Source organism: Alternaria alternata (genome assembly GCF_001642055.1).
Source record: "Alternaria alternata strain SRC1lrK2f unplaced genomic scaffold CC77scaffold_8, whole genome shotgun sequence".
Lineage (NCBI taxonomy): Eukaryota > Fungi > Ascomycota > Dothideomycetes > Pleosporales > Pleosporaceae > Alternaria > Alternaria alternata.
The window spans coordinates 424,696-444,977 of record NW_017306197.1 but is presented as its reverse complement, the minus strand read 5'-3'; the positions used below and the strand labels follow the sequence as shown (position 1 = coordinate 444,977).

The 20,282-nt window shown below is 51.8% G+C and overlaps 7 protein-coding genes across 7 annotated transcripts; 3 read left to right on the top strand and 4 right to left on the bottom strand.

Annotated features, from left to right (window-relative positions):
- Positions 1-944: 944 nt before the first annotated feature.
- CC77DRAFT_903434 (hypothetical protein) lies at positions 945-1,310 on the top strand (the record flags this gene model as incomplete). The annotated part of the gene is made up of 3 exons (XM_018533603.1): positions 945-1,016; positions 1,081-1,187; positions 1,259-1,310. Coding segments are annotated over 3 exons (231 nt in total), but the record flags the coding sequence as incomplete, so codon positions are not given.
- Positions 1,311-2,448: 1,138 nt separating this feature from the next.
- Positions 2,449-5,634, top strand: CC77DRAFT_1019492 (hypothetical protein). The gene is made up of 2 exons (XM_018524842.1): positions 2,449-2,967; positions 3,344-5,634. Exons 1-2 carry the CDS (start codon positions 2,758-2,760, stop codon positions 5,222-5,224), a joined length of 2,091 nt encoding a protein of 696 aa, XP_018386982.1. The 5' UTR covers positions 2,449-2,757; the 3' UTR covers positions 5,225-5,634.
- A 450-nt stretch (positions 5,635-6,084) lies between these two features.
- On the bottom strand, positions 6,085-12,927 carry CC77DRAFT_1049339 (pre-mRNA splicing factor; the record flags this gene model as incomplete). The annotated part of the gene is made up of 1 exon (XM_018527568.1): positions 6,085-12,927. The coding sequence occupies exon 1, from the start codon at positions 12,727-12,729 to the stop codon at positions 6,085-6,087; it is 6,645 nt and encodes a 2,214-aa protein (XP_018386981.1). The 5' UTR covers positions 12,730-12,927.
- Positions 12,928-13,061: 134 nt separating this feature from the next.
- Positions 13,062-14,149, bottom strand: CC77DRAFT_1019490 (RNA binding protein-like protein Tma22). The gene is made up of 4 exons (XM_018524841.1): positions 14,040-14,149; positions 13,972-13,991; positions 13,824-13,911; positions 13,062-13,743 (listed from the first exon to the last, which is right to left on the bottom strand). Exons 1-4 carry the CDS (start codon positions 14,080-14,082, stop codon positions 13,331-13,333), a joined length of 564 nt encoding a protein of 187 aa, XP_018386980.1. The 5' UTR covers positions 14,083-14,149; the 3' UTR covers positions 13,062-13,330.
- A 171-nt stretch (positions 14,150-14,320) lies between these two features.
- CC77DRAFT_933602 (hypothetical protein) lies at positions 14,321-15,633 on the bottom strand (the record flags this gene model as incomplete). The annotated part of the gene is made up of 2 exons (XM_018534328.1): positions 14,321-15,564; positions 15,615-15,633. The coding sequence occupies 2 exons, from the start codon at positions 15,631-15,633 to the stop codon at positions 14,321-14,323; spliced, it is 1,263 nt and encodes a 420-aa protein (XP_018386979.1).
- Positions 15,634-16,364: 731 nt separating this feature from the next.
- On the top strand, positions 16,365-17,907 carry CC77DRAFT_1030362 (palmitoyltransferase pfa4; the record flags this gene model as incomplete). The annotated part of the gene is made up of 2 exons (XM_018526585.1): positions 16,365-16,726; positions 16,884-17,907. The coding sequence occupies 2 exons, from the start codon at positions 16,365-16,367 to the stop codon at positions 17,905-17,907; spliced, it is 1,386 nt and encodes a 461-aa protein (XP_018386978.1).
- Positions 17,908-18,442: 535 nt separating this feature from the next.
- CC77DRAFT_807584 (hypothetical protein) lies at positions 18,443-19,768 on the bottom strand. Its single transcript, XM_018533287.1, has 4 exons — positions 19,626-19,768; positions 19,285-19,567; positions 18,849-18,959; positions 18,443-18,798 (listed from the first exon to the last, which is right to left on the bottom strand). Exons 2-4 carry the CDS (start codon positions 19,436-19,438, stop codon positions 18,596-18,598), a joined length of 468 nt encoding a protein of 155 aa, XP_018386977.1. The 5' UTR covers positions 19,439-19,567; positions 19,626-19,768; the 3' UTR covers positions 18,443-18,595.
- Positions 19,769-20,282: the final 514 nt, after the last annotated feature.

The following is a 20,282-nucleotide window of genomic DNA, read 5'->3' as shown; positions in this document are numbered from 1 at the left end:
CGCAGGCTTGTCCATGCACGTATTTCGCAGCGACCCAATGACGCCTCCGCACTCATGCCGGCACTCTGAACAGGGACGATAGATCGGGGCACCTATCAGAAAAATCGTTTTCTCTGGCTCGCCAGCGGCCTTGTAATTGGATACACCTAGTCTTAGCCTAACGTGGGCTGCATATACCCAGCATGAACAGACAGACACGGGAACACACTAAAGAGCCAGCTTGCCGACATGTATGTATGGCAGAACCAGTATCTGCACCCTGTCCATCGTCAGGTGCAGGCTCCCAGGCAAGGCATTGGGACAAGCTAGCTGCGAGGGGCCAGTTCCGTTTGCTGTGCTGCAGGCCATGTCCGAACTACGAGACACTCTGCTTCGACTGGCTGGAGAGGCACATTGCATCCCGTTGCTCGTGGCCATCCACGTCGCTTTATAAACCGGGCCCTCAGCTATCCAGTCCGTGCGCCAACCTTTGACTTGCATACAGCCTAGCGCTCTTTCACCTGGTGGAGGGGTACTCATATCGTCGCTTGCCCCGCCAACCTAGACGCTTCACTATCTCTGCTCCTCACCCTGTGCCATCACATTATTGCGACAGCTTGCAGCCAACTTCCTCCCCCTCTAACTCTTCAGAGCAATCGCTTGCGCCATCCATACCAATACAGCCTGGTGCTACAAGATCAAATGTTCGTTCCGTCACGTTGCTACATACTGCCTGCCTGGGAAGCTGCGATGGATTCCTCGCCTTCCTGCACCTTTCCTTCGCTCTACAACTCCTGTCACTACCTGTCTTGAGCCTTTTTGTATCGCGCGCTTTGTTTCGAGTTGCGAGAGCTAGTATTGAGACCGTTCAGTGTTCGACCCAGACATCATTCACCATGTCTAAGCTCTTCATTGGGTAAGTGCGCCTTCTTCTCCCAGCGCTCATGCGACTGACCCTGAACAGAGGCCTCGCATGGCATACCGACGACCAAGCTCTCCGTCAAAAGTTCGAGGAGTTCGGTGCAGTCGAAGAAGCCGTAAGTGACACGTTACTCTACCACTCTTCTCGTCAAGGTTAGGCAGAGGCTCACATCATCTCAGGTCGTGGTTAAGGACCGCGATACTGGTCGTAGCCGAGGCTTTGGCTTCGTCCGCTATGCGCAGGACACCGAGGCCGATGCCGCTATGCAGGCCATGAACAACGAGGAGTACGTACACACTTCTCTCAGACACTTCCCCAGTCGCTGGGATGCTTAAACAAATTCGCTGACTCTGTTAGATTCGATGGACGTAGGATCCGCGTCGACAAGGCTTCTGACCGCGCTGGCGGCGGCGCTCCCCGTGGCGGCGGCTACGGCGGCGGTGGTGGTGGATACCGTGGAGGTTACGGCGGCCAACAAGGAGGTAAGCTTTCTGCCCCGTATCCGTTCTGAAACTGTACTGACTATGTCCCCAGGCTATGGTGGCGGTGGCCGTGGTAAGCACATCTCGCTCATCTATGCACAGTGAAGACTAACTAGGAAAGAAGGTTACGGCGGCGGCGGCGGCGGCTCTTGGGGACCTTCCCAGGGCGGCGGCGGTGGCGGATACCAGTCTCGCGGTGGCTACGGTGGCGGCCAAGGCGGTGGTCAGGGCGGCTATGGAGGACAAGAGGGTGGTCAAGGTGGTGGCCAGCAATGGTAAACACCTCGGCGAACCTTCGTCCTACAGTCTTGTGCTCTCAGAATAACCAAGGGTACAGACTTGCTGGTTAAGGGCAAGAGTGCTCCTGTGCTTGAACTGGCTTTACACCAAGGAAATCGTTTGGACGTTAGCCGACACTGCTCCTCCTTCGAATGAGCATCATCATTCTCATGGACGTTTCTTATTATGTTTAATGGCAGTAGAGGTGGTTGGTACTGAGAGATGAGATACCCATTGAATCAGGAGGTGCTGCTACTCTGTACTTGTCGCGCGATAAGGTTTCGGTTCTTTTGCACACTCTCTCACGACCTCTTCGTAGTCTTGATGGCTTGTCATCGATCCAAAAGCTGTGTCATTTGAACGAGTCATTTCAATCTATCCAGTAAAGTGGTTACTAAAAAGCAAATAATAGTCCAACCCTAGCAAGGACCCTCACTCGTATTCGCGTCGCAACCGTGCGACACAGTGGAATATGCGTATCTTCCTGAGATGTCCGTATCACGTCACTATCGCTATGATGAGGCTCTGCGGTCTCTAACGGATTTCTCCACAAGACGTCAGTTTGCGACAACGCTATCTCCTCTCACCACCCACTTGATGGGGCACTTTCGACGGCAGCTAATCCATTACTCAATCGTATGCACTAGAGCACAATGTCAGCACATTAAGAAAATGCAGCAGCCAAGACAGCGCATTGTGATCATTACTGCATACTGCATACTGCATACTGCATACATAGCCGCCGGAAATTCCTGTTGCAGCTGCAGTACCAACGCATAGTAGAAAGGCAAGTTTCTGCAAGTTTCTGCAAGTGCTGGCTGGGCTGCCTGCTGGGAGTCAGGCGCACTCCGTGCTGCGTTTTGTATAGTCCTCGCGCACTCACTTCCGCATCTTTGAATGCTTTTGCTGCTGCCTAAGATGATCTTCATCCAGGCCCGTCAGGCCGCCAGGATGCGACCGAATATCTTGGGGTGAGGAGGCCCGCTGACGACCCCGCCTCACCACTCCTCCACTATCGCGACTCGCCGATACCCAATACTCCACCGCATCTGTTTTGCTTGTTCTACAGCCGGTTGGAACTACTTCAAGTACATCATGAAGAGTTGGAATGGGTTGGAGGATGCGACGGCGCCGGTCAAGCCTCGACGGACCCCGACGCGGTGGCGTGCACTGTCTGCGACCTTCGTCACACTCGTCTGTCTCGCAGCAGTGGATACCATCTTTCCTGAATTAAAGAACTGGGATCTGTCCTTGTCTCTGGACGAAGAGCCTGCGTTGCATCATGCCGCTTTTGAGTGGTCCAAGGTATGTTGAGAGAGCGTTCCTTGAGCGTCGCACCGCACACGTGGTTCTGCAGCCGCTTTGGCCGGCAACTTATCAGGTCAAATAATATCGCCCACTCGAGTTGCACAGCAGATGACTACTTTAATTCCCAGATATGTCCTAGACACATGCCAGAGCACCGCAGGCAACTGCTGTCTCATAGGGCTCAATGGAGGATTCTGATCGTGATTGGTGGCCCGACCATACTGCACTCTGGCTTTCATCAACAAACACTCATGACCTATGTTCAAACACCTTGTCAATTCCAGCGAGTTACAGCTTTCTACCAACTAGCTTATCAACACTATTTCAGCACCCTGTAGTATGACTGGTGGGAAGAAGACTAATTAAGCTTCAGATCGCTCCGAGTGAGCATCTAGAATTCCACAAATGCTTCGGCAGATTTGAATGCGCAAAACTAAGCCTACCATGGGACTACTTCAACGGCACCTACCCCAATCATACCGTCAGTATCGCTATCACCAAGATACCTGCCAGAGTACCCGTGGATGATGCTCGTTATGGAGGTCCGATCTTGTTCAACCCCGGCGGTCCGGGTGGCCCAGGTGCTGCAGTTGCAATTGTGTTAGGACACGCGCTACAGCAGATCGTGGACTCCAGTGTTGAGACTTCCACACCCTCCACCGATGCAAGATACTTTGATGTCATCGGATTTGACCCCCGCGGAATCGGCTGGACGGAACCGGTTGCTCGATGCATGCCAGATCAGCCTGCTTCGTGGTCCTGGAAATTGAGAGAGGAGACGGAAGGACTTATCGGAAGCTCAGATGCAGCTCTCGGTAGACTTTGGTCTATGAAACATGCCTTTGGCGCATCCTGCAAATTAGCTGAGGAGGACCAAGAGGGACCGGATATCAAGCAGTATATGGCGACGGCATTCGTCGCTAGAGACATGTTGGAGATCACTGAGAAACACGCCGAGTATGTCGCAAACGAGGTAACTCGGAAGGCTGCGCAGAAGGCCGGTAAGCGTCCCGGATACTACAGTCCCACGTATGTTCCAGGGGAAAGCAAGCTGCAATACTGGGGCTTCTCATACGGGACACTACTTGGATCCACCTTTGGATCCATGTTTCCCGATCGTGTTGGGCGTCTCATTCTCGATGGTGTTGTCAGCTCATACGACTACCAAAATTCCCTTGGCAACGGAAGCCTTACAGATGCCGAAAAGGCCATGACCTCCTTCTATACCTTTTGCCATAATCTGGGTCCTGCTGAATGTCCCTTGGCAACTACGAACTCAAGTGTCTCGGATATAGAAGATCGCACGCAAGACATCATCGCATCGCTGTACCATAATCCGCTTCCCATCGTCTCGTCTGATGGTCCAGACTATCTTACTTGGTCTGATCTCAAACTATTGATCTTCGGCGCTACCTACCAACCACGCTTGATGTTCCCATTCGTTGCAGACATTTTAGCCACCATTGAACAGGGAGGGGGCTCAGCGACCGACCAGCTCGCTAGTATGTTCCACTACAACCACGTTCTTTTTTGCCCTGCCAACGGCACCGAAGCATCTGATACGCCAGTGCCCGACGTGGCAACTACGGCTATCTTATGCGGCGACGGCATTGATCAAACTCATCTTACTAGAGACGAATTCGAAGCATACTGGAATATCATGGACACCCTTTCGCCGAACTTTGGCTCCTACTGGTCCATGCTTTTGATGAGTTGTGCAGCATGGAAAATCAAAGCCAGCTACAAGTTCGAAGGCCCTTATGGTGGCAACACATCGCACCCTATCCTCTTCATAAGCAACACAGCAGACCCTGTTACGCCTCTTCGCAGCGGACGCTACATGCATAGCCTCTTTCCCGACAGTAGCCTTTTGATCAGCGATCATGTTGGTCATTGTTCGATTTCCGCACCCGATATCTGTAGCTTGAGCCGTGTGAAAGCATACTTCCAGACGGGTGAGCTACCGTCGCCGGGTACTGTTTGCGTACCGCCACCTAGCCCGTACAGTCTCAACTCGACGGATCCCGATAGTCCGTTCTATGACCCCTCGTTAGGTAGCACCAATGTTGCCAGATTCCGGGAGATGGACTCTGACGGGGCAAAGCTACTAGCTGCCGGTGAGTGGTTGCAGAAGCGAGTTGCTGCAAGCGATATGTTCGGCCTAAACCTGCCTGTCGCCGAAAGGGTCAATCGAGCTATGCAAACATTCTTGAAGGAATCGCTATCAGGTTCAGATTATGCTGTATTCGCCTAGCCGTGCGCTATTCTAGAGAACGGCCTTTCTGAGCTATGTGCTTAAGAGACCAGCCTGCTTCTTACGCGCTGTATCAAGATACCATACTGTACTGTGATTACTCAAACTCCCTCAAATCGCCGACGCATTTTAATTTTCATCGAAGAGGTATACTATCTACATTTGAATTTACCACAATGTGATCACATTCTCTCCGACACTGGGAGAACAAGTTTACTTTTGTCTACCCTAATCCTAGGTTATCATTGGCTAATAAAGGATCAAAAATGCACTATTTCGTCAAGCCAAAGAAGATCCTCACTCTATCAACTCTTACTGCATCGCCTCTCTCCATTCACCACTGCATTATCCAGCTTTGTTGTGATACAAAAAAAAATACTTAGCTTATACGAATACACGATTGCATGTAACAGCTATCTCCCAAGGTTCAGTTTTCCTTTATGATGATGGGTTTGGCTAAAAACAGCAATGGTTTTAATTCCGGACACATTCGCGAGCCTCTCACAATCTGTCAAACAAGCTGCTAATTCTAATATACGGCATTTAGAGATAAACTGTGTATCCTCATACACGGGAGCATGCTGAAGTATCGCGATTGATAAGTGACAGATGCCAGTGACACTGTACACAGAGGTCGTGTCGCATAATTGTTCATGACGAAGTATGTGCCCAGCCCACAAGCATCATAGCAAACTCACATTGTCGATGCATGAGCATGGTGAGACAAGAAATCTGAACACAGTATCGTTTTTAGCACGAACATATTTTACATACAGCTCAACTTTAGAACGCCCAATTGCGCCCCACCCGATTTTGTGCACCCAGAATGTTGCAGCAGCCAATCCAAGCATACAAGCTATCTACTCCTCCTCCTCCTCTTCATCACTGTCCTCCTCCATACCCTCTGCAGCCTCAACCTCGAAGCTAGGCGCCTGGTCCACACCAAGATAGCTATCACTGACCAGGAAGCAAGTCAACTCATGGTGACCCGGCTTCTCGAGCGTGAATTCAAGTACAGTCTCCAACTTCCTAAGGATAGGCACCTTTTTGATCGCAAGCAACGTGCGTTCTTTCTGGTCTCCAACGACCAGCCACCAGCTCTCCGTCTTGTCGGCAGGATAGAACGGTGCGTGAACCTCCATCTTAGGTTCCTCATCCTCCTCAATGTTGCGTGTGATGCGCACCTTGAGCTGGGCGGGCGAGTTGGAAGCGATAGATTCAGGATCGACGAGTTCGTGCTCGATCTCGATGTTGGGGTAGAAGTTGTTTGTAAAGTTTGCGATGTCGGCGAGTTGGCGTTGGTCGACGTTGAGGGCTGAGATGAGCTTCTTGTAATCTGGGTTCTCGTCTTCGTCCATGGCATTGATGAAGTCGTCGACGTCGTTAATGCTGAACTTTTGCGCTGCCTTGATGGTGTCGGCGTCGAAGTGGGGGATCTGCTTGAGGGGGGAGTCCTTCTGCCACATTGCTTGGACAACCATTTGAGAGAGCTCCATAGCGGACATTGCATTGAGGTGAGCCTCGGATGAAAGAACGTCCACGCTTGCGCTGAGGATGTTGAGAACCTTTCGAAGGACGGTTTCTTGGTCCTTGGCCAAATCGATAGGGAGCTGCATGCGTGAAAAGTGAGCCTGAAGAAGTACGAAAGCCTTGAAATGTGGCGTCTCAAAGTTCGGCTCCTGCATCTTGAAGGGAACGCGGTCGTAGATGCGTTGGAGGATGTGGTCTTCATGCCTGCGTATTTGGATATCTTCAAACTCGGTGGCGGCTGTAATAATCTCCAGTACACCCTTCAGGCTTGTCCTGCCGTTGAGTGACATCATCAAGGTCTGCATGGTGATGAACGAGATGTTGTAGTATGCTGCGATCATGCACGGGTTCAGCGACGTGATAGCATCTTCGTCTTCATCATGCTCGATTAGGTTGGCATCGGTCAGCTCCTTCAAGGTCTGCTCAACCATATCGGACAGATGTGCGCTCAGTCCCTCGTGCGATGTGTCGTGAAGATTGTAGTAGCTAGGATTGGCGAGTAGGCGACGGTAGAAGTAGGTGTACGTTGACCAATCGACGGCCTCTTGTGTCGACTCGATGGTCTTCGCACTGATCTCGGCAACAAGCGCGTCGTGGAGGTAATCAGGAAGATAACTCTCGATCGGCAGGGCCTCGTTCAGGAACTTCTTGTAGTACTCACGCTTCACTGCAGGTAGCATAAGCACACCCTTTGCTGACTTGTCCAGTCCGACTCTGCCAGCTTTGCCGAACATCTGCAGGATGTCACTAATGGGATAGTCAACGTAACGATGTTCGCGGCCTTCGTAGAACTGAGTGCCTTGAACAACGACAAGATGAGCACTACTGTCGATCTCCCAGCAAGAGTCACGCGATACAATGAGGACCTGGATAGCGCCGACCTTGAACAGATGCTGCACAGCCTTCTTGTCGAAGGAGTTGAGAGCTTCGTGGAAGTATCCGATACCATGCGACAAGGACGTAGCAAGTGCTTGCTCATTGATCTTTTCAAGGATTGGTTGAATCTCAGAAACCTCGACATTGAGGAAACGGTCCTCATCCTCGTCGGCTACACAAGCGTTGAAGAGATCAGCAGCGGAGTTTCGGGCTTGCTTCCTATTCGGGACGAAGACCATGGCTGGTTTGTCCGGAGACATCTGCGTGATGGCAGTGTAGGTCGGTCTTGCCATAGCCATCATCAAGGATGGGAAATGGGGAATTGTGAAAGACTGGATCTTCAACTCGAGCGGTACTGCTCGGATAGCGGGGCTGAAGTTGTAAATTGTGTGCTTAGTCGCACCGATCCATTCGCCGATGTCTCGTGCATTGGACAAAGACACACTCAACCCGACAATACGCAGCTTAGACTCTAGCTGTGTCGCCATCGCTTGCATGCGAGAGACGACGATCTCGTAGACATGACCGTTTGTACCACCGAGCATGTGCAACTCATCAGCAATCAACAGAGCTACAGACTGCACGTTCTTGCGGCGCTGCCACTGACGAGAGAGTGAGTCCCATTGTGAAGGTGTGGCCAGAATAAGATCACCCCTCTCAAGCAATCTGAGGTCTGCTGTGGTTTCGCCAGTGAGCTTGACGATGTCCTTGCCTCCACTGAGACTTGTCAACCGTTCGTTCCAGTTCTTGTACTGGTTGTCTACAAGCTCCTGGAATGGTGCAAGGTAGACAATGCGCCCTTCGTTGTTGGTAGCCCAGTGTCGCAAGATGGCGAATTCAGCGCAAATGGTCTTGCCAATACCTGCCGATGCACCAATCAGGGTGTTGTCATCGGTTGTATACAGGGTATTGAAAGTTTGTGTCTGAACCTTGTTGAAGCGCCCAATGTTCTCGTACAGCCCCATGTACTCCTTCCTCTTCAGAGCAGAAACTGGCAAAGGCTGGAGATCAAGGACAGGGGTGTGAGCAGGGAATTTTGCTGGCAGAATCAACTTCTGGAAAGAGACAGCAAGCTTGGTCTCGGATGCCATCCATCGGTCGGAGAGAACGGTGATGAAGTAATTTGGAGGCATAGGCTCATCGATGGGCACTGTCACCTCCATCAGATGTTCGTTGGCGTCGCCATCTGAGTAGTCCCGTCTGAGAATGAAGGTGTCGTGGAACAATACTTGCTCGCCATCGCAGTCCTCAACCAGAATCCAAAATGCTTCAGAAGCGCCGTGAAGCTCTGTGTCCCAAACGAAGTCAGGTCGAATTGTCAGCTCCAGGCGTAGTAGCGACCTTGTTACTGGTCGCGGTGTCGCTTCAATCTGGAGGCGTGGGAACTTCTCCACTAAACCACAGACAAGCTTACCAGCCTTGGGCATACCCAATAGTTCGCCCATGCTAGGTGGATCGAGGCCAAAGTAACTCGACCAGCCAACATCGATACGCTCCGCCTTCTGTACAATATCTCTGGGGCAGGTGGGGAATTGGCGAAGAGGCGTCATGGTGGGCCACATACGCTTTTCAGCCATCTTGCACATGTCTAGAGCGAGCTTTGCAACTTGTGACCAACCCTTCTTCAGGCAGATCTCAAAGATGGCACGAAGAATACGCCCAGCAGATTGCGTGACGTAGACCAAGTCAGCCATTAGTGCCAATCCTTCAAGCTTGAGGCGAGAAATATAAGCTTGGAGAAGAACATTGATCTTCGCTTGTGCTTCTTCGACACCCTCCTTGACCGGAATAGGGACTTTGCCCAGCAACTTCGCAAGCTCGAGCTTCTCATCTTGACGTACGGGAATGTACTTGAATTCCTCACTGAGAGCGAAGACTCGGAATAGCTCGATAGCGCTGATACCCGGTTGGATGTGCATGTTGTATGTCGCCATCGAGTTGTGTGTGATGTAGTAATGGGAGGCAATCCTTCCAAGTTCGGTCGGGTTGAGCGCACCAGTCTTTCTGTCATACTTGATAAGACTGCACTTCTCCAAGACGTGTGCGGCAGCGTGAACAAGATCCACACGTCTTTGCTCCAGTACGGTGTCGTTCTCGTATTCTGCTCCAACCCGATACAGAGCCGGCGATCGAAGCATTCGGACAAAAAGGTATGTGTAGCCGAGCCAATCTACCGCTTCGTCTCTGCTGCGCACGTTACCGAGAACGACCTCGGCGTTGAGATTATCTGCGAGCTTGCTGATGAGCTGCGACTCAATAGGCAGTTGTTGGTTGAGTAGCGATAGGTAATATTGGATCTCAGACTGTGTGGTAATGATGATACCCTCTCCATAAGTATCGTATTGAGGTCGACCGGCACGACCCAACATTTGGAGGACATCCTGAGGGCTGAGTTCGACCCAGCTTCCCTTTTCAGGGGAGTAGATCTGCGTTCCCTTGATGATGACGGTATGCGCGGGCAGGTTGACACCCCAAGCCAATGTCGCTGTGCATACGAGAACTTGGATGGAACCATCGGCAAACAAATCTTCTACTGTAGTACGATCCGCTCGCGACATACCCGCATGATGGATACCGAAACCGTAAGGCATCACGTCCTTCAGATCAGTGTTCTGAACCGACTCAGATTCTTCTCTCAAGATCTCCCGACTGGCAGCATCTGTCCGAAGAATCTTGCCTATAGATTCTTCTTCGAGTGCCTTGTCACGGATGTACTTGGCAGTCTTCGCGGTTTCCTTTCGGGAGTGCACGAAGATAAGCATCTGATTACCTTTTCCGCCAACCTGTTCCAGAACCTTGGTATAGCAGACGTCGTTCATCGTCTTCAGTTGCTTGATGGCCTTCTTGTCTGTGACACCGATGAATTCTTGCTTTAACGGACACGGTCGGAAGGTAGCGTCGAAGTGGAACAGGCCCTTGTCTGGGTCAATGCGCAGGAAGCTCGCAACATCGCGGTAGTTGGGAAGGGTCGCACTCAATCCGACAATGCGAACATGATCTCCAGTCTGTTCGCTACGTCGTAGAGTTCTGCTGACGATACTCTCAATGACAGGACCACGGTCATCATGCAGAAGATGAATTTCGTCTATACAAATCAGGCGAACAAGATTTATGTAGCTGGTATCGGTAGCTTTGCGGGTAATGACGTCGTACTTCTCAGGGGTAGTGACGATGATCTGGGTCTCTGCGATCTGCTGCTTGGTGAGTTGGCGGTCACCAGTAAGTTCGGAAACCTTGATGCCGTATGGCTCCAAACGTTTGCCAAAGTTACCAACTTGTTCAGCGACGAGAGCCTTGAGGGGGGCAATATAGATGATCTTGAAATCGTCCAGAGCAATCTCCCCAGTCGTGGGGTTTCGGTGCTTGCCAATCTCGCGAAGCATTGTCAACATCGCAACGTTAGTCTTTCCGGAACCAGTGGGAGCGCAAATTAACATGTTGCCATCGTCGTTAAACGCTGTGGGAAAGCACTTTGTTTGGATACGGTTGAGCGACTTCGAGCTACCAAAACCTGGTCGCGCCCAGTCTGGTAGCTCAGAGGTAGGCATCAGAGCTGGCTCGTTAGGGTCACGCTTCGCTTTTGGTGCAGGTACGTGGATCTCCTCGTAACCCTTGAATTGACGTCGCGTAGATCCTTGGGGCAGCTTGACACTTGCGTTTGTCATGAGATGGTTGCCCTGGTCGAAAACAATGTTGTCCAGATTCACGAGTCGGCTCGATGGTTGCAGGCCACCCACAATGCCCTCTGGTTTTGCATCAGCCATCTCCACATCGTTTGAGGTCTCTGGAAGACTGATGTCCTTGAGGTTGAACTTCATCTTGCCAGTGCCAGTTTCAGACCCATCCTCAGCCTTGATACCGGTCTCTCTTGCGCGAAGCTCTTGTAGGATCCGTTGCTGACCTGCAGCCTTCATCTCCCGTTCGACGGCTGTTCGCTCATCGTTGTCCTCGGCAGCCCTCCGCCACCTTGTTACCCAAACGACCCTATCGCGGTTGAGAACGAGTTTCGCAACAAGCTCGTGATGTTCGTAATCGAAGAGGTCCATCAGATCGTTCTCGATCTCACGGAGCTCCTTCTCCTCGCCATCTTCCGAGACTCCTGCAAGGAACTTGAGCGCATCCTGTGTCTTTTCTTGCTGAATATGCGCATCTTCGTATATTTGTCCGATCTGCCGTTGCAACCAGTACGCATCGATTTCGTGTGCGGGTATAAGTTGGTCTGCGCCGTTCTTGCGGTCTGAGGTAACGGTGTCGCCCTGTATTATCGTCTCCTCTGTTTCCGCAAAGCCTCCACCTTTTTGGTCCTGGTCTTCTCCGATCTGCTCTACGGGAGCCTCTGCTTCATCTTCCTCGTCTGATGTATCGGCATCTCGCACTTCGAATGTTTGAGGCCCGTCTTCGTCCTCCTCTTCGTCGTCGAAAACGACAGCTACACCCTGGTTGTCGCCGGCGTCAGCGCCATCGCCGTCTGCCATCTCCTCATCACCACCTTCCTCGTCGTCTTGTGCATCGTAATCGGTAATCTTCTTGCCAAGGTTCACCAACTCATTAAACTCCTTTGCGCCCATCGAGGTACCAAGAAGATCGTCCACCTCTTTCTTCTTGTCAAAGTCCTTCATGGTATCATCCTTGAGGTATTCGAGGACCGCATCGGCTGCACTTCGTGTAGTCGCAGGATCAACGTCGCCAAGGGATCTGCTCACAATGGTTGTGATGAGGTCGAAAGTCTGGCGCGTCGCAGGAGTCCGCGGCTTGTATGTGAGGCCTTCGATGTTGAGGTCGGCCGTCGCGATCGCTCCAAAACCACTGGTGCCATCGTCCCGTTTCCTCTTGCGCTGCTCTCTCTCGAGAACATCGCCACCCTCATTCAGATTTCCTCGCTCAACGCCAGGCCCCTTGAGCTTCTTTGCTTGCGCATTCGCGCTGTCGCGCGCTGTGCGCCCGCCCATGTCTCTAATGTTGATGCGACCTGCGAGCGATTCAGGATCGCCAGTATGCTCATCTGGCCGACGCGATATGAGGCGCCTGTCGGCCTGCAGGACCAAATTCGACATGGCCGCATACTTGTACTGCCCGAGATTGCTCTGGTCCTTCGACATGGTGGCGGTGGGTATCGTGATCTGGCGCGGCTTGCGCTTCTAGTTTCGCCTTCTCCAGTAGGCGACGTACAAATTATAGGACTTTTGTACAGCGAGCTGTCGTGTCGCCGTGTCCTTTAGAGCGAAGAAAAGAAAATGGCCGTGCGATTGATACAAGTCGGGCTGTGGACGCGCCCTAAGGTTGGATGTAAGTGAGAGGCAACGGTCCGAGAAAAATGATGGCCCTGGGAGCTTCCGACAGGCAGCTAGCACGCACGTGCCACCATCACATTACCATGACCCTTCGTGCTCACATATAGGACAGGTAGCCCGTCTTTCTTGAAAAGCATGTTGGTATTGTTTTGGTAGGTCCGAATCTTCAATCTCGTGTATTTCAACATCATGGACTCGTTGTGCACTAATGAGGCTTTCTATAAAATGGGGAAACACGAGGCTCTGCGCATCCTAGAAGAGAGACGCGTCGAATGCTCCTTCATCTTCAGCTCGCGCACTGGTCGCAAACAACTCCTACGCTTATACTGATACACACCTCACGCTCCATAGGCTTTCGCAATGTTTTGATATCGCGTCTCTTCACACCTGCTACGCTCCTTCAAGCCGTTCAACCTCCCTCGGCCTTCTTCTTCTTCTTGTCCTCTACCAACTCGCAGTTATCCTCAGGTACCTCGTACTTCTCCACCATGAACTCCAAGATATCGTCGCTGAGATCACCTTGCACAGTGATTTCCTCGCCCCCACCCGGGATTTTGGTCACACTTGATCCCGTAGCGAACTTCTTGCCAAAGTCCTTGGCAACCTTCTTAATGTCGAGACCGAAGGCTTCCAAACCCTGTACGGCGGTGACGTATTTGCGCTTGTTACGTTCTATGCGTTTGATGAGGATCTTGGAGGAGGCGCGTGTCTCAGCTGCTCGTGCTTCGGCGGTTGCGGCTTTGGCCGCTTTCTTCTGTGCGTCTTTCTCGGCGCGTTTTTGGGCGTCGACGGAGAGCGAGGCCATGTTCTGCTGTAGCGCTTCTAGAAGGACGTTAGCATCCAAGTTTGTCCTCAGAGCCATTGCGCGTTATAGGTTTCTTGATATGGTGTGCTAGACGTACCTGCTGAATACAGCTTCGCGTGCAGATCTGGATGCGCCTCTGCCAGCCATTCCTCACACTTCTTGGTCGTGCCACCAAACTCGCAGTACTATGGAACAATGTGGTTAGTTACTCGCTCTCTCCAAACATGTCTCGGCGTCATACCTACTTCAGGTGGTAGACTGCACACTATTTCTTGTTAGCCGTTGTCGTAGAGTATATCGTGGAAATACTCGCCTCCGCAGTAGACGACCGGTTTCGGTAACGCGTCGGCTGACATATTGTGCAAAAGTAGTGTGATTCAAGTTATCAAGTACTATCGATAGTTGACAACAGCTGAGTTGAGTGATGAGACTGGTGTAGACGCGAAAGAGAGAGCTTGGTGGGGCAGGAAAGCGTGGCGGGGTATGCGACGCAAGGCAGGGGTCCTTCAACGCGACTGACACTTTCACCGAATGCCCAAATCTCAGACTTGCGTACTTGAACTTGTGATTACCCATGACTACGTAATAGAGCGACTATTTCAACTGGTTCTGCAAGATATGGATCTTTGGCTCCATCCGAATCTCAGCCCAGTATCCTCGCAATAGGCCATTCCTTAATAGCTTTTCCAATCCATGCCATGTCGCTGCAACCTTGGAAGCCCACTTGTCTTGCGATGTGACCTTTTCTTCTGTTGTATCCGAATACTCGACCAGCAAGCCGCTCTCTTCTCCTGGCTTCAGAAGTCTGACTCCGCCAAATCCATACACAGTATGAACTACCTCCCAACTACCAATCACCTTCTCTGGTCTCTCAGCAAGAACATAGTCAAACTTGGTCCAGAACATTGGGTCTAGAAGTGCGTCTGGGTCTTCGGTCTTGTCGTATGTCCATGTTCTGCTATTCAGTGTATCCCGTGCTTCAAGAACATCAAGTACCGTCTGGGGTCCTCTGTGGCTCTCTAGAAAACGTGTGACGCCTGTTTGGCAAGCTAGATTATCGAAGTACACGCTAAAGTGGTTTCTGTCCGGATGTCCCGTCTCTTTGTGTAGGGTATGAAGAGCTTCGCCTCCGGGATAGTTGAGGCTGGAGATACCCAATATCGCAGTAGATGCAGCGAATGATACCAAAACTGATCCTAGCAAGGCCAAGCTCAGAGTGGCGTATACAAAGGATTTTGATCTGCGGGTCCAGATCCAAGCTGCTCCGTCTGCAGCCACTGCAGTTAGACCCGGTATTACGTAGAGAATAAAGCGCCATTCTTTGTGCGGAAGGAAGCTGTAAAGTGCCACAAAACTAAGTAGTGGAACGAGCAGATCCAAGCTTCGCCTGGACGTCGATGTGTTCATGATTGCAACTGGAATGCAAAGCAAAAACGTCGCTGGGTTCAGTAGTAGTCGTGGCAGTGCATTTGCAAAGTAATAATGCCATGGTGATACGCCCCAATCAGCCGAATGTCCTTGGATGGTGTTGTAATAGAAGCCCGTCCATTCGGGCCAAAGCGGGAAAGACTGCCAGAAGAAGGAATCCAAAGGCACGGTGCAGAGGAGCCCAATGATGAGGCCACCAATTCCAGCTGGGATGATGACATTTGTGATCGAGATCCTTCGTGTGATGAACAGATAGATGGTGATTGTTCCCACTAAGATTGCTAGCTCCGAGCGGAAGACCACACCCGCGACCGTGAGTAGATACAAGGTCAGTCGGTAGTACCCTGAGATATTTGAAGTGCTCCATGGTACGGTGTATGCGAGCAACAAGCTTCGTAACGCCAAGTTACCTACATCGACATCAGCCAAGAAGTGCATGGGACACATCATATGGACTTACTGAACACGAAAGCAAACATATTGGGCAGCGTCCTCGAAGCATAGTAGATGGCATGGAATTGGCTTGCTTGGAACAAAGCATACCAAACACCAGCACTAGTACCAAAAGCTTTCTGCACGCTCCTTCCGAATGCAATGAGCGAGGCCGCATTGAGTAGCCCAAGTACTGCCCTGACTACACACATGTAATCAGTCCCGAAATTCTTTCATGCAAAATTTCTGTGTTTACTCACTGAGCAGTTGTGCCTGGGCCATATCCCCTAACAGCCCAACAAACGGCCTGCTCAACCCACTCAAGACCAGAGCGCCTGCAAAAGTCCTTGGCACGCTCCCAGGAAAACTGACATGATCGTAGTTCGATGTCAAGAACTGATCAGAGTTCTCTGTAGGTATTCCATGTACCAAGATATCATGAATAGCCTGGATATTGAATGATTCCTCAACTTTCGTGTACGGCGAAACGAACAGGTGTAATAGAACGAAAGCCGGTATGAGGAGGAAGAACGGCCATGTTAGGAAAGACATGGCATTCGTGAAGCTTACAGAGCATCGGAAGCTCTGCGGGCAGGAGATGGGGGTGATGGAAAGTTGTGGTTGAGAGATGCGATGGACGAATAGTGTAAGCTGTTGCTTTTAGGTGGTCGTCCAATCACGTGTCTTCGCGATCCACTTGCGAACCTACACGACGCGACCTCCGCATCATCCCGCCCCTTACCACCTCCCATCATTCCACCCAAATGCTACCAGAATAATGGAAATCTCCCAATGTGCGGTTCCCGCTGTTTACGTTCTCATTTTCTTTCTCGGTTATCCCTCACAATGGCTACTGATGCATCTGGAGCCCGCTCCGCTCACAAAAAACGAGCTCATTGTGTCGAATGTCCTCTTGGTACTGATTCTAATCACGTACACGAAGAGTGTCTTAGTTGATGCGGGAACGATACCGAAAGATTGGGCTGGGAAGCAAGAGTTGGACGGGGAGAAAGGGAAGGGAAATGCTGATCTGTCAGGTAAAGAGACCGGGGTAGACGGCATAGGAAAGAGCCGGAAATGGTGTCGAAAGTGCGATGCTGCAAAACCACCTAGAGCCCATCACTGTAAGGAATGCAAAAGGTAGATATCCATCTTATATCTCGTTCTGGGGTTGATGATGTGTTGCATTTCGAATGGGTCCGGTCAACCACGTATTGGCATTACAATCGTCACGATCGTCACCTCGACGCCAATTGACTGGCCCGAAATATCAGCGAGCCAGGCTGACAACTACCAGATGTATTCCCAAGATGGACCACCATTGCCCCTGGACAAACAACTGCGTTAGCCACACGACCTTTCCTCACTTCGTGCGTTTCCTCCTATATACTACCCTAGGACTCTCCCTCCTCCAATCATTCCTCTTCACCCGCCTCTCTCACCTCTGGTCCAATCTGGACATGCCCTCCTACCTCGGTCCCTCACCCTTCCAACTAGGCCACATGTTTGCTGTCCTAATCACAAACTCAATCACCCTCTTCGTCCTGGGTGTCCTCCTCCTACGAAACCTCTGGTGCCTTTCTATCAATCAGACAACAATCGAAGGATGGGAGATCGAACGCCACAAGACCCTCCTACGCCGTGCTCGCCAATACGGCGGCTACCTCACCACCCCAGAAGGCAACAAGATGCGGATCCGGAAACAAGAATTCCCGTACGATATCGGAATCTGGTCGAACATGGTCCAGGGTATGAACTCAAGGAATCCAATAAACTGGTTCAACCCTTTTGCTGCTACACCCAGTTTGAGTAGTGGTCTGAGTTTCGAGACGAACGGCTTTGAGGATGAGGGCACGGTTTGGCCGCCTCCAGACCCAGATCGTGCGTACAGGAGGAATGCGACAGCGGTTAATGCTGATGCATTCCGGTATGCGGAATCAGAGCTGAACGCAGAGGACACTGTGGCTGCGTTCAAGGCGAGACAAGCGGAGGATGCAGTGAGGAGAAGGAGGCCGTATGCTGGAGCGACGGATAGAGAAGAGGACGATGCTGAATTGGGTAGAAATGAAGAGGACTTTACGTACGGGGATGATGCGAGCGACGAAGTTGGATACGAAGAAGAAGAAGAAGAGCTTGAGAGGACAAAGGGTGGCAAAGGGAGAGAAGGCGAGGCAGCGTGGCGAAATTCAGAGGGCGAGCGATTGAAGGACTTCGGGGTGGATGAAGATGTAGAGTTCTACGACGAGCAAGACGATGACCTGCCATTGAGCGAACTTATCGCTCGAAGACAAGCCGCAGCCGCAGCCGCAGACAGTCACTGAAAGGGCGAACATATGACCTCAACATCATTCCTATGAGAGGATGTTCACAGCAATGCGTTGCGAAAAGAATGGCATTGTGCCCAAGAATGTAATGAATGTTGTGAAGCTCGTGTGAGCAAGAAGAAAGATCTAGACCAGTAACCCAGTGAAGAGCAAGAATCGAAAAGGTATCGTGGTTGCCCATGTGTGTCCTGTCCTACTCCAGCCAATCGTAGCCCTTTTCGTAACAAGATCCTCGGGTGAGATCCAGCAATAGATTTGTGTACATCCGTTCCACGCCTCATAACCTTAAACATGATCCTCCGACTGTAAGCGACAGTGGCGCGTTTATGACAATCTGACCATAACAATGGTATCAAAATCCCCGTCTCTTCTTCGTTCATTCGAGATCTTCTTCCTTTCCAATGGTCAAGGTGCAGTACAGATGCTCTAAGCAATCTCTGCTCTATTCTTCTCGTTCCGTGTTGACCATCGGAGCCCGAATCGACTAGTACTCGTTCCCGTTTCCGTTGTGGACCGTGTATCCAAAGGCGGTGCCGTCTTCGGCCATTTCGGAGTCGCCACTCAGTACATGCTGTTGACCCTCTGGGCCTGCGGGCCCGCCGGACCCGGATGAACCGAACTGCCCAGTGGGTGGCTTGTTCTGATTTGCGAGGAGGGTCTCGTACCACCAATCAATACCAATAGTTCAGATAAACGTTTCGGCCAAATAGTAGGCAACAAAAGAAGGACAGAAGGGGGGTAAGAAAAGTTGGCAGCTTACTTCGCGATACCTGGATAGGTAGATTTTGAGGGCCTCTGAGTAGTTCTCGAAGCCGAGTGAAGTCATGGCAAACAGAATGTCCTCGCCATTGACGGTCTTGCGCTTTTCCTGCTGGCATTTTTCGGACGCTGGCGAAACATTCAGTGGTTGTATCAGAAAGACTCGGAGTAAGACATACCCTCGCTGGTGATGAATGAGATGAACTCGCTCACGCACTCCTGCATGCATTCTTTGGCCTCTTTGGCTATCTTGGCGTTGTCGGGGAGCGCCATTTTCATGATTCGCGCGACTGGAGCAAAGTTACGTATGTTAGCATCGGATGCGGTACTGCTGTTCGCGTTTGTGCTCTTTGGCGTAGACAACGGTGGGGAAATGGACGAGTGGGGAGAAGAGGACGACATTCCGTAGGCTGCACGCCGGCCGTTTTCCAGGCACACAGAGAATCTGAGTGGCTTGCGGCAGGTACAGCTTTCCGTGATTCGACGTAGAGACGCGCGAGTGGAGGAACTGTCGGCATCCAGAGACGCCCGTTGGAGCAATCTGTCGACGTGCAGGCTGGAGCGAAACAGTGCGCAAATCAAACTGGCGGGAAGCAGCAAGGGAAATAGACGTACCATTGGCGATTGGAAGCCATCGGTCTTGCTCCTTGACCTCGAATTCGTAACCTATCTGAGCTGTGTTCTCCTCTGTGTTCCTGTCCATGGGCTGTTCTTCGTCAGGCGACTGGACTGGTTCCACGCCCTCCTGTTTTGGGGGAGAGGCCGACATATTATCGGTTGCCTGCTCGGAAGCGTATGCGCTGGCGACTGTTCCGTTGGCGACCACGTCACTGGGAGAGACGACGGCACAACTTGGCGGCCGAGTATGCAACCTGCGGTCAGTGGTGTAATGAGATGCCTGGCGAGAGAAGCGGTTAGTGGCATGCAGCAGGCAGCATGGGATGCAGCTAACGTACGTGGGGAGCGGCGACAACGGAGAGCACGGCGCAAGGGAGCGTCGTGTGAACTACTACTCGTGGTGACGCCTGGGGCTATTCGCGATGCTGGCGTTACACGTGCGCTGCAAGTGGCAGGAGCGGCTTGCGACAGTAGCAGACGCGACCGCGACCGGGGCAGTTGCGACACAGAGTGACGTTGGTGTATTACCGTCGGCGGCACGATCTCGTGTGCGACACTGGCGATTCACTGACCGTGTCGTGAGAGTAGCGGTGGGACGATATGCAGGTGAGAGTGGCAGCTAGCAGGCCGTGGTCCGGGTTGAACCAAGGGCGTTATTCGGGCGCAGTTAGGCGTGAGTGTTGGCAATGGCGACTTGACGTCGCGACGTTGGAGCGATGAATGACGCGCCTACCAATAGGAGCGCAAGGAGAAGATGGGGGAGGATGGAGCTTGGACGGGCGATAGCGTTGGTGCGTGGAGAGACGGTGGATTTGGCTTTCACGACTACGAGCGAATGGAATGTAGGGGACGAGGAGAAACTCGGCCGCCCGCACCAATCCCGGCCCGTGCCGACCGAAACATGGTTGACTTTCTTGAGCATTCCTTTCCTAGCACAGCAGCAACATCAAACCTCGACTTCGTCCCTGTAGCATTCCAACCCTTTTGCAGGACAT

Coding starts and splice junctions, on each gene's coding strand:
- CC77DRAFT_1019490 (XM_018524841.1), bottom strand. CDS start 14,082: ATGTCAGCCGACGCGTTACCGAAACCGGTCGTCTACTGCGGAG. Junction 13,992..14,039: donor ACCGGTCGTCTACTGCGGAG/GCGAGTATTTCC, acceptor AACAAGAAATAG/TGTGCAGTCTACCACCTGAA. Junction 13,744..13,823: donor CGCGAAGCTGTATTCAGCAG/GTACGTCTAGCA, acceptor ACGTCCTTCTAG/AAGCGCTACAGCAGAACATG.
- CC77DRAFT_1019492 (XM_018524842.1), top strand. CDS start 2,758: ATGAAGAGTTGGAATGGGTTGGAGGATGCGACGGCGCCGGTCAAGCCT. Junction 2,968..3,343: donor CCGCTTTTGAGTGGTCCAAG/GTATGTTGAGAG, acceptor ATTAAGCTTCAG/ATCGCTCCGAGTGAGCATCT.
- CC77DRAFT_807584 (XM_018533287.1), bottom strand. CDS start 19,438: ATGTCGGCCTCTCCCCCAAAACAGGAGGGCGTGGAACCAGTCCAGTCG. Junction 18,960..19,284: donor ATGGCTTCCAATCGCCAATG/GTACGTCTATTT, acceptor ACTTTGCTCCAG/TCGCGCGAATCATGAAAATG. Junction 18,799..18,848: donor CTCATTCATCACCAGCGAGG/GTATGTCTTACT, acceptor ATGTTTCGCCAG/CGTCCGAAAAATGCCAGCAG.